General features: G+C 41.6%; 1 protein-coding gene across 1 annotated transcript in view; it reads right to left on the bottom strand.

Moving 5' to 3' along the window:
* The window catches only part of COL22A1 (collagen type XXII alpha 1 chain), a 217,508-nt gene that overhangs the window by 129,459 nt on the left and 75,440 nt on the right, over nt 1–12,609 (bottom strand). The window contains exons 6-10 of the mRNA XM_054281552.1: nt 8,652–8,775; nt 5,906–6,181; nt 4,813–4,893; nt 4,089–4,202; nt 3,598–3,642 (exon numbers count right to left, since the gene is read on the bottom strand). Coding sequence (XP_054137527.1) covers nt 3,598–3,642; nt 4,089–4,202; nt 4,813–4,893; nt 5,906–6,181; nt 8,652–8,775 — 640 coding nt within the window. The remainder of the gene's footprint in view (nt 1–3,597; nt 3,643–4,088; nt 4,203–4,812; nt 4,894–5,905; nt 6,182–8,651; nt 8,776–12,609) is intronic.

Genomic DNA, 12,609 nt, shown 5'->3' with positions numbered 1-12,609 from the left:
AAAAAATAACCTGAAAATATTGTTAAGATTTTAGAGGTTTTTTTTATTTTGCAATCCAAACCCCTTGTTTTCAGTCTAAATTTTCACTAAATTTTTAGAATCAGCTAACCTTTCTCTTCCCCCCCACAAGTGTGCAACACACAGAGTCATTATTCCTGCTTGTTCCAATGGGAGAGAGGGAAAGTAACATAGAAAAGAGAATTGAAAAGATACAAGTTATGATGGTTGGAAAAGTTATAACTGGAGAAGGACATACACAGGGAGGAGAAGAGAAAAATGGTCAATCAAAAACCAAGCAAAACTTTTTCTTTACTTTTCTCCTAAAAAGGACAGGAGTAAAGGGGACAAAGAATCAAAGAAGATCCAAAATTTCATAAATATTTATCAGATATAGAACTTAAAATGGTGCCAAACCCAGCAACTGCAGAAAAAATCCCTGTACATAATTTTCAAACACTGCTCTGCACTCTCAAAACTAGAGGAAGGAGACCAGTGGGGGATATATCCACTACTTGGACTAGTTTAAGGCTATGTGCTGTGCTGCCACCAGTTTCTTCAATTCCTGCAGCACTGGGAGCTGCTGGAGAGCAGAGGGCTCTGTCCACACACTCTGCCCAGCTCCTTCCCGATTCTCACCCAAAATGTACAAACCAGAAACGTGCTGTGCTGAGCACCCCATCTCTCACTTACAAATGCAATGTGCTCACCTATTTGTGCACTGTGACTTCAGTACTGGCTTAAAATCAAGCTGGAAAAGTCTCAGACCTGGAGCAGGACCCTCCAGAACCAGAGCATCAATATGTCTGATGGCCTCTGCTCTCCCCATATCTCCCCACAGGGACCACAGCAGGGTTTAATTTTGTGTCTATCGAATTTATCCTGACCTATGCCCCCTCAAAAAAATCTGCTTAGCAACACCAGGAACTGAAAACATTTGCCAGGATCATCCTTTCTTTTCCCTAGGTGAAGAAATGCTTTTGAAAGCACAGGAAATATGAAAGTTTCTTTCTTTAACCTTTCTGCCTTTTTTTTTTTTTTTGCTGAAAGAAAGAAAACTCACAGAGCACATACACAAAAACTATGTCATTGTCAATTAAGAAGGCTGTGGTAAAATTCACAAAAATTTTTATGTGACCATCTCTTTTAAGTCACTTTCTAATTTGGAGGAAAAGATACATCCTGCTAGAGCTTGTCTAAATAAACTGGACTTCACAAATTTCACAATGGTAGGTAAGACTTGTAACTTCTTTGTGGATAAAAGCACCTCTCACAGAGCAAGGATTTTGTCTACTCTTGGATCAATAGCAGTGCTGGAAGAGAGAAGCAGCCTGTTGATCATCAGCCCAGTGCCCCAAGCAGCCATCCTGGCCGCCTGCAAACAACACAGCCTGCAGAGGGACTGTGGAAGGAAAATAAATCAGACTGGGTTGTCATTAGCATCTAAAATTTATCAATAGGACCCAGCCTCAGACATATGAGCCAGTTCTGCCACAGCTATTTCCTGCCTAGCTATTTCCCAATACAGTTCTTTACCATATCTCATTCCAAAACACATCAGCTGTGTCTCCATGCATTACCCTCACTTTGGCAGTGTGGGTCATTGAGGCAGAGGTGTTTATCTCCCAGAAATATTTTCCACTTTTTTTGATAACTGCAAGCTCTCCTGTTTCTCCCAGCCTTTGAAAGCTTAGAGAAGATCAGAATCACATTATCTTCATCTGTCTCTAATAAATACCAGGTGGTAATGTTGGCAAGCTGCAAATAAGCACTAAATTCCTTGCCAAGGGCAGAATTTTAGCCCAGGTAGCTCCGTAATGTTGCAGAGAGAGAGAAGGAGAGCTAAAATTTATTTTTGAACATGGAGAAAGGACTGTGACAAGCTGGTCCTTGGCAATAGCAATGTAAGAACTGCTGTCAAGAGTGGTATTTGTTATTGAATCTCAACATCTTTGCAAGATGGGAGATAAACATACAACTTGCCTTATTTAGCAGATAGAGAAGCTAAATAATTTGTCTCAAATCATCATATTTACAGTAAATTGTTGTCAGATCCTATATTTAAATGGCATCATCCCCAGGTCCTTGAGACTGTTACACAGTCCTGCCTTGTCTCTGTACAAGTCTCAAACCACCACAGCCAGGGCAAAGTCACTCGCATCTGCAGGAGTGGGACAGTCCTTTTGGGGTCTGTTCCAGAAAACCCCTGATGCTGTTCTTGTAGACACACTCCTCTGTATCCACCAGTGTGTCCTGCACCCAGTACTGACCCATGTGAGACACTGAGGCACCCTCAGCAGCACACAGACCTTGGCAAAGCAGGGGAAGACAATGGGATCTTGCTGCAGGGCCCTTTTGTCATTATCACCATTGTCTTTTCTGCAACCTTCTCACAACAGCCATGGCTTTGCTGTTCCTTAAAATAGCCCATCACTATTGAAGCTGTCATGGATTAAAATAGAAAGCTCCTATATATATTTACATGGCGGCATAAGGAGCCTTTATCTGCACATTTGAGCAGTAATGAGCCCATGTTCTTTCATCCCAGCCTCCAAAAGGCATATTCTTATCCCCAAAACTTCTCTCTGCAGACAGCAGACCAAGCTTTGCCAAAAGACAGCACATCTCTGAAGGTGTTTGACCCTCCAAAACCCAGAGATTATTCATTTCCCCTCCCACAGTCTTTCATAATAACTGAGTGACTTTTGGTGGGATGCTACTCAGTTATTCACCAAACAGGTATAAATTCAGTGACTTAATTTGCAGAAGCAATTCAGATGAAAATATTTTTGAATATAACTTTTCCCCTAAACATCTTTTCACAGACAGTAAAACTGGGAGCCACCAACACCACCAACTTTCACCTCTCCTGCCATGTTGTGACTCTGTTTTCTTCCTGTACAAGCCCTTACTTTGAGTCTATTGCCTCATGGCTCTCTCTGTAACCAGGCACAGAAGGAAAATGTGTTTGTGCTGAATGCACACACGTCTATACCAGAGAGGCCTGCAGAACAGGCAGGGGAATACAAAGGCTGCACTGTGAAACTTGAAGCAGACATCACAACCACTCTCCTACCCTTTTATCTAGGAAGAAGAGTACTGGGGGAAGTGGCCTATATTTAGGCAGTCTTGCTAAGGATAAAAGACTGAGACTGATCCTTTACCCTTAGTCTCAAGAAACTTTCTGAAGTGTGACTGGAAGGCTGCTACCTCAACTATGCACGTGTATCACTGTGAGAAAGGCACAGCATGGCAGCAGCACCTCTGTTTCAGGTGACCTGCCATGGAAGCTGTGCATGACCTAGTGAATAACAGTAACGTGCAAAAATGCCAGTTTAGAAGCTACAGGAAAGGATTTTGCAACACATTTACTCTAAGAATGACATAAAGCAGCAAAAGAGAAGCCTAAATGCGAGCATAAACTAAAGATAAAAGTTCACAAAAAACTTCTGCAGTCCCAGGCTCATCCAAAACTGTCTGAACTTAATTATATACTAAATTAACTCTCATTTCTCAAAATTTTCAAATCCTCTATTTACTCTGAAATTGTTTAGCTGTTGCTGTTTTTATTAACCAAATGAACTAGGACGTATTACTGACCTTTTGACCCTTGGGACCTTCAAAGCCAAGTGGACCCCTCTCCCCCTAAGATAAAAAATACATGATTAATCAAACTTATCTTCTCATTTTATATTCAAGCAAGGGGCCTGATCCTAGGAGGACAGGAGGACAACAAAATGTTTTCAGGTTTAAGCAGAGAACATAATAAAGCTGACATGCCCTCAGGAGCAATGACAATGAAGCTGGTTTCTCAGAGGTCCCAGTCAGAGCCAGAGAAAGCAAGCACATTCCTTTTAAAAGCCGTGAGATTTTTTTCAATGTAGCCACATTTACCTTCATAATCTGTTTTATTTTATTTGAAGAAGGATCAAATAACTGAACTAGATAAGAATAATCACTTTGTTTTCAATGTTGCAACCAGGACTACCAGCATGACCAGAATCACTGAATTAGGCAAAGAGAAAACACCAGAGAAACTTCCTTTACCTCTATAGACATCCCAAATGAAACATTCCCATCTCAGCACTCACCTTTTGTCCAGGAGGACAGGAGCAGTTGAAAATCTTGAGATGTCCAACTTGCTCACTGCCAACAGTGGGCCTCACTTCCAGGGGAGGTGCTTCCGTCAGGACTGTGACCTGGCACTGCACCCAGACACCCAAGGTCAGCACAAAGCCTTAAACGCTGCAAAGCTTCCCCTTCCACCCACTTTAGACAAATCCCACAGGCACCACTGTGTAACACACAGCCAAGTGTGTCCTCATGAGGAATGAAATCCCACAAAAGCCATTCATCGAAGCAAAAGGGTAAAATGTGGCAAAATGAACAATGCACCTCTTTAACCAAGATTGAGGGGAGAAGAGTGAAAGGAGGGTGGAAGTTTCTAGTGAGAGTTGGGCACAGGAAAATAAACTGCAACTGGCACTGTTTTTAGCTGTTTCCAAATAAAGCCAGTGGGAAACATGTTGAATATTTCATGCTGCATTTCTGTTGTTCTGTCATCACTTTGGGGTTTTGTTTCCCCTGACAGTTTGACAAGGAAAGAGGAACTTGGAAACTTCAGATTCCTCATACTCATCCCTCTGCAGTGGCCCTCCTCTGAGCTGCTACACTGCCAATTACACAGTTAGGTTTCAATCACCCTTATTAAACAAAAATTATAATCCCACACTGCCACATATTCCCTGGTTTATGTAATAGATTTCAGTGGAAAGTGTTCATGTGAAAATGAATAAATGACAAAAAGGATCTTACTGGTCCAGAGGGAATGTCGCAGCAGGTCTCCAGCTCGGCGTGCCTGGAGTCACAGTAAATCACCATCCTCTGAAGATCAAACTGGGAAACAAAGGGAGGCACCATCTCAGACACAGTGAATTATTAAAGACCCTGTGTCCTTTTGCTTGGACACAAACAGAGCAGGCAAACACAAACAAAAAACAGATGGTGCAAACTTCAGAGCGGTTCTGTGGATCCTGTAGTCAATCTCTATCTCTCCCTATCAATAATAGACCAATACCTCAGCATGCTACAGGAGCTGAGATAATAAGACTTTGAAAATGTCTATTCAAATTCTGGTCCAGGTTTTTGTGCAAATCCCCATGTTCTGGCCAAACTTCTGTCTGAGAAGACATATCCTGGCCGCATCTATCCTTCCTAGAATTTCATCTAGACACAAAGTCTATTTTCCTCCTGTTGTGCCTTGCATCTTCTGACCATTTATTCCTGCATGAGAAATGCTATGAACACATTTGATATGCACGTTCCATCCATTTTGCACAGCCAAGAAAGATTATACAAGTCTGAAATATCAAACTACCACACATAAATTATACCAGGGTAACACTGCTGCTGGACAATCAGCGTGTGTGTCTTGACTTTGGTTCGTTTGTACTAGGGGTCATTTAATATCTGAGGAATGGAGAATATATCACAACTCTTTTGAATTAAAAAGTTTTCTTTTTCCCTCTAACTCTTTTTATCACCTGTGGAAACATTCATAATGCCAAGATCAGATGAAGACTTTTCTGTGTTCGCCAGTACCCAGTTTGATGACATTTGTGTACAATTTTGATTTTGCTTCTAACTGTAGCACATTCTGTGACTAGACAGAAATACGAAATAAATTTCTCATTTTTAATCCCTATTTTGGAGATATAGTATCACATAAAAATACAGAAAATCCTGTGCATCATAAGGTGCCAATCTGTCTTAGCTATGTAACACTGGTCCCATTTCAGCAATGCTGCCTCAGGAAAAGGGTCAATTACAACACAACCCCCCTCATTCACAGGCTGCAAACCCAAAGCTGAGCCTTCACCCAGCTCTAACCAGCAAGCACAGTACTTACATCAATGGGGACGCTGTCATACAAGCGTTTGCCAATCACAGTCTTTCCTTGAATGTCAATGTTCTCCCTGTCCTCAATGGGCAGCACCTGCACCAGCTTGCAGTCTATGTACAGGGAGACAGCCTTGGCCTGGATGCTGAGGGCGATTTTGTGCCAGCCGCGGTCAAACAGGTCACTGACGCGCGCATTGCGGAACACCACCCTGACGGCGTCCCTGGTGAGCCCCACGGCGTTGTACTCCAGAGCCTTGTTCTCCCCATCCAGCCTGATGGACACCTGCGAGCAAACAGGGGGGGTCTGCTGAGAAACAAAGCCTCCTCCTTCCTCCTGACTGCCTTCCATCAGCACCCACAGCCCCAAGCCAGGGGTGGCACCGGCTGCAGTGAGAAAGCGAAGAGCAGAGGATGGAATTTTGTGGGGGATATGGAAAAGGAGCCTACTTGGGTTCAGTGAATAATTGCTCTCATTTACTTGGGCTGGTAAATAAGATGGGGCTCCACAAGCTTTGGGGTAGACCCACGACTATAGGAATGTGCCCTCTGTTGATGAAGTGACAAAGCAATCTTTTGTCCCCCTATGAGCTTAGAAGTTTCTCTCCTCGATTAAGTGAAAAGTCTCATAAGACCTAGGAGACTTCCCCTCAACCTTAAGGATAGCTAACTGGATAAGAGCCAAAAAGTCCCACCTGGGAAATTTACTAGAAAAAGAAGAGAACATAGAAACTAATCACTTTTGTGGGGTGTTTTACCAGGGGCAGGAGGGCCTCTTGCACCTAAATTGGTTTTTCTCTATAAAGAGTTTGTTATTTTGCCTTTTATTAAAATCTTTTTGTTCCCAACACTGCCACAAAAGCCATCCTGCTGATTTTATGCCTTCTAAGGTAGCTGAGCTATCTTGGGTGTGAAATAGATCTCCAAGAGCTTATGAGATCTGGCTATTCTCTTATGAGACTCCTATTTCACACAAGCAGCTAAAGCCTCCTCGTGTGAGTACAACCCTTGGCATGGTTTCAGCACAGGCCACCTTGCTGCCATGGCTGGGTGGTGGTGCAGGTCATGGGCACCTCGCCAAAGGCATTTCCCCAAAGGTGAACCTGGTTTGGATCCCTCTACCCCATGTTCTCCTCCACTGCCTCCCAGCAGGCTCTTTACTCCCATCACATGTCCTCAGGTGTCCCATGGGATATGGAAAAATACCTCATATGAAACCAGTGAAACCAGTCTGCTGAGCTATGGCACTGCCCACACTTTTATTTCAGTTGCTTTGGACAGAAAACTACACCCCAGCGTCTGTACTGCAAGCTACAGAGCAGGCAAAAATAGGTGTTTGAAGACATGCAACTTTGAGTTAAGTTACAAAATGGTGTCTTCTTTTACCAAAGCCAGTCAGCAGCAGGGAATGGAGCAGACAGAGACAGGAATGGTGTGCCCATGAGCTGCAGGGCCACCTTGGCCCTGAGCTGTGAGTGTTGTGAGCAGCCCAGGGTAGGCTGACTCCACCTCTGACCCAACTTCTCCCTGCAGCTGAGCACTGTGCTGGCTGGGAATGCCAGTTTGGATCAAAGTTGGCCCAGGAGTGTCTGCATCTCTGAGATGTGCAGGTCTGCAAGGGAGCAGCCAAACCACAACCAACTCCACATGAAACGAGGCTCATGGGGCTCTAAGGCACTTCTGGCACCATAATTTCTAAGGCACTTTTGAAATTATTGCTGGAAATATTGAGTGTTTTTCTCTCTCCACACCTAAGCAGTTCAAGTTTTTAACTTCCTGCAAGAAATACCAAGTGATAATTCTCACTCTGCAGCAGCTAGGAATGTATGTGGCACAGTAAATCACATTTCATTTAATGAAGCTTCAGCTGATAATAACTTTCATATACACCTTTTACCACTGTCTCAAACCCAGTTATCTAGTTCTTCAAACTGCACCTATTCTTCACTGATAGTTCCCAAAATCCTTTTAAACACCAGTCCCAAAGCAGCAATACTGAATTATAGAGCTATGTAAGCCCATCCTGACAGCTCACTTTGGAGTCCTGGGTAATGCCATCACCACTATATTTGGTGCTGAGCAGAAAAACGTACAACCCAAATCACTCTCTCCTCAAGCACCCTGAAAACCCTAAACTCTACCAAGCTGCTAAAAACTTGTTGTGTAGGGACAGACAGCCCTTTAGTGCACACTTACAATTTTTTTTTTTTTTTTCTGAGAACCTGAGAGTACTTGAAAGAAAATTATTTGATCAAATTGTGCAGCAGCCAGGACTCAGGGTTTTGGAACTGTAACAGATGTCACACCCACACCCAGAGCAGGAACCCATAATGCATTTACAAGTCACTAAAAGACTGTGCAAAACCTGACATAAATCACTGCTCTGTAGTACATCCATGTGACAACCTTTTTCCAAAAGGGCAAAATATTTTCCCTAAGCAGAACTATCTGAACAAAACAACTGAAAACTCAACAGTAGTTTCAAGAGTAAGGATGGTATTTTTTTGTCCCCCTTTCCAACTAACACATTCATTTGCATCCTAATAACAACCAAGGTATAAACAAACATTTATTTGGGGTTTGAATTAAAGGTAAAATATTTGCAGCAAAATCTACTGAAAAAGTAACAGGATTTTAGAATTTTTACCATTTCACAAGAAAAATGAGTGGGAGGTTAAGGCAAGAAAACTGGCTCACGACAAAAAAAAAAAAAAAAAAAAAAGGCTGTTCATGCTGGCTGTAAAAGAGCCTCTTACCTGTGGTATGCCATACTTGTCAATAATCTGCCAGATATACCAGTCCTCCTTCCTGGAAGCCTTCCGGAATTTGAAGGTTGTTACAAAGGCATATTCATCAGGCAGGCCTTGTGGAAATACATCCCTTTGAGGAGGGGAAAGAGAGCAATGTATCAGGCCTAGCAGTGAAGAGCAGAACTTCTAAAACTCTCTCCATGTCCCAGCAATGCTTTCTAAAAGTATCATTGTAGTTCCTAAAAAATCTGCTTTATTTGGAAGCCTGAAGAGAGATGAACATGAACTTGTGCCCTCCAGGTTCTGTCTCTGTGGAGCCCTTTCATCGTTGCAATAGTGCGAAGCTCTCAAATTGGCTAAAATATAATGGAAATTGCAGTTGAGTATCCATCAGTTTAAAAAGGTTGTTTTTCACTTCATGCTTCTGTTCATGAAACCTGTAAATAATTCTGTTCTGTTCCAGATGCACTGGAGACCTGTGACTTCATAGAATGGCCAGGAACACCCAAAACTCTCTAAATGTACCAAATGATAGCAACAAATATTATAATGTCTGCCCAAAACAGGCACGACAGCTCATGTCTTTGTTCCTTAGCTGGCAACCCTGGATAGCAGAAGTTTCTCAAATCAAACATTGCAAACGTATCAGGCAGAGATTTACCCAGTGTGATACCACAACCCCTGCACATAAGCAAACACATAAAGTAAGCAAAAATCCAACACTGGTTTTCTCTACTCCATCATAAAAGCCTGTCATGGGGATGCAAAAGGAATAACTAATCCAGTATCACTATTTTTTTTTTTTTTTTGTTATTAGCCATTACTGGCTACCTAAGAATGAGAATGAAAAAACATCTCTCTCGTACCTCCAGATCTTTGGAATGTGGTGTATAATTCCGACACAAATGCAATTTCTATATCAATAGCTTTTAATCGATTTATCTCATATAAACTTCTGCATCCTCCCCTTGAACTCAGGTAAACTTACAACACTCACAACATCCCTTTGACAAGGAATCACCCACAGCTGCCCATTGCATAATGAACCTCCTCCTCTTTGTTAGGACCTAACTCAGTTCTTATCAGGGAAAACACAATGAACCTATTCTTTTTCTATCTTTTATGCCATCCATGATTTTTCAAACTTTGCTTGCTATGCCTTTCCCACCTGAAGAATACAGTTAACATTGTTCTTCATGCCCAAGCCAGCCTGCTTCTATAATCATTCCCAAATAAACCTTTCATAAATATCAGAACATCTGAGCAGTCAGGCATAAGCATTCAATACAAAACAAAACATAATGGCAGCAATTAATGAAGAACAAACTATGGAACGTGGTCCTAATGAATAGTTAACATAATCCATCACTATGCAAAAACTGGCACAGTCCAAGGCACATAAAACTAGAAGCCTTTAATTGTATTAAAAGCAAAAAGTCCTCTAAATTTCCAGAATACTGTTTTGCAGTTGCAGCAAATGTTGAGATCCAGTCTTTCCTAATGCCAAAATACCCGATTATATTTTATTCTGTGCTTTGAATCTCCCATCTTTTCAGCCAAGTTATAAATTCAGAACACTCTGGTTTCATCCACTTATGTGGCTTTTGCTGTATAAAGTGCCCCTGCAGGATATGCACCAGTATAAGCTGGTTTTCCCTCTGAGGAGACACAGACTCTCTGAATTCTTCCTACACAAAAGAAAACTGAACAACGCTCCCACTAGCTAGCTCCCTTAAGAAACCCTTCCTTTGGGAGAGCAGACAAAGCTCTCTCACTTCTTGGCATTAGTTTTTTTAACCAGGGAGGTCCCATTTGCCTGGAGTTTAGCAAATCTACAAGAAGGGCCAGAAGGGGCACCTGGAAGTAAACAGAAGTAGGATCTGGAAGGAGAGTTGCCTAAACTAGATATTAGGAAAAAATTATTTACTGTAAATGTGGTCAAGCACTGGAACAGTCTACTCAGGGAAGTGGTGGATTCATTATCTGTGGAAATGTTCATAGAAAAGTATGGATGTGGCATTTGGGGACATGGTTTAGGTGAACATGGAAGTATTGCATAACAATTGGACTCATTGATCTTACAGGGCTTTTCCAGACTTTTCAATTTTGTGGTTCTGGACAGCTCTGAGCTGGGAACATGAATATCATTATGCAAGTTTAATTTCAAAAAGGGTTTTCAGATGTTTAATACCCAGAGAAATAACTGGGAGTTAGGTACCTAAACATCCCAGTGAGTCTGGCCACACCTCATCACACAGGGCTGACAAACAGCCCATCAGGTAGATTTAAACTGACAGAAAGCCATAATGACCCATTACCCGCCATCCTCAACTGATTTTTAAAGCTGCTGAGGAACCAGCTGCAAGATCCCAACAGACAAAGGTTTCATGCCAAAAGCAAATCTGAAGACACTCTCATTGCTTTGAAGATGTGATAACACCTGTTTCTGAAGTCATTGGTCCCTGTATCTTTTACAGAGCTGCATTGCTACATAAATAACAAAAACTTTGTTTAGCAGTTTTAACTTATTTCCTCACTTAAAAATTATCTGCATCTACAAGTTCAGCTTTACTTGGGAAGTAAGAGCAGGAGCTGCTGTCCCCAGAAATGTTTTATGTTCTTCTTTCACACAAGGCTGAATTGAACTGATGATCGATATTGTGGAACTTTGCTGGATGCCTGGTACCTACAGGGAGCATTCTGCCAGCTCCTTGGTCTATAATTCTGACAACAGGATAGATTGCAAAAAAGGCCCTTATAAAACTCCAAGACAAAAGAATCCCCCAGTGCTGCAGGTTAGTCCAAGAGTCAATTAACTCAACTACAAGGTCAGGTGAATCACAACTTTTACAAGAAAAAAAATATTAGTAAGAAGGCAGAAAATTCTTTTAACCATTGCTGGTTTTCAATATACAGCAACCTTCTCACATGCTTTAATTTGCAATAAGAGCTTTCATCTGTGACAATAAGCATGAGGTCCTACATCTATAATAGCACTATGGAAAAAATTATATTATCAGTTCTCATTTCAAACACTGAATCCAACAACATTTAATAGGGTTTTTACATTTGGTGAGGAAGAATGCAGTTTATGTACTTGAGTAATTTGACCAATTTTACCACAGCTAAGCCCATTAATATGAAATGTAACCCATAAGATCTGCAAAACCAAGTTGGAGGAAGCCAGTTCTTTTAAACATGCTTCCTATCACGAGGGGCTCTCAGAATGACAGGAGGAAAAAAAAATCAGAAGAAAAAGGAAAAGGGAATGGAAAAGGAAAAAGGAAAAGGAAAAGGAAAAGGAAAAGGAAAAGCTACAGAAGGATGCATCTCATACATCCTTGGCAGACATCTTTTTGACTTCTACTTCGGAAACCTCAGTGATGGAATAGATACATCCTCTCTAGGTAATTTCTTCCTGTCTTTCTCTGTCCTACATCTGTAAAAAAAGAGGAATCTGTCCTAAATCTCACTTGCTGTCATTTAATTTTCCCAAAACAACTTTTTTTCCATAAGAAACCATGTGAGCAACTTGTTCTCCTGTGCTTGCTGCAGTATTCTCTGCGTTTCTCAGCTCTCCCTGCAGTCCTTTACTCACTACAAGACCAAAAAAGCCTTAAGTAATTCCACCTCCACCATGCTTTATCTCCTTCACTTTGTTAGAAACAGGAGACACTGAGGGACCTCTTGAGATCATCTCATCTAAAGAAGGTTTTTCTTGTGCTTAGATTTCATTGATTGACATTATTCCCATTCCTTCTTGTCCTGTGAATGAATATGACTAAGAAGATTCTGGCTGTGTCTCCTTTGCTTCCTCCCCATCAGATATTTATACACATGAGTAAGATCCTCCCTCACTGAGTCTTCCCTTCTCTAAGCTGAACAAGGTTTTTTGTCTCTGCTCTTCTTAAAATGCAATATTTGTTTAGGAAAAGTAAGAAAAAAGGAAGCTTTCAACCAGTTC

The sequence above is a fragment of the Melozone crissalis genome, unplaced genomic scaffold (genome assembly GCF_028551555.1).
Source record: "Melozone crissalis strain CALT ecotype California unplaced genomic scaffold, PUWL_Pcris_2 ptg000002l_1, whole genome shotgun sequence".
NCBI classification, from domain to species: domain Eukaryota; kingdom Metazoa; phylum Chordata; class Aves; order Passeriformes; family Passerellidae; genus Melozone; species Melozone crissalis.
Note: the sequence above shows the minus strand (reverse complement) of the source record. Positions and strands in the feature narration are given on the sequence as shown.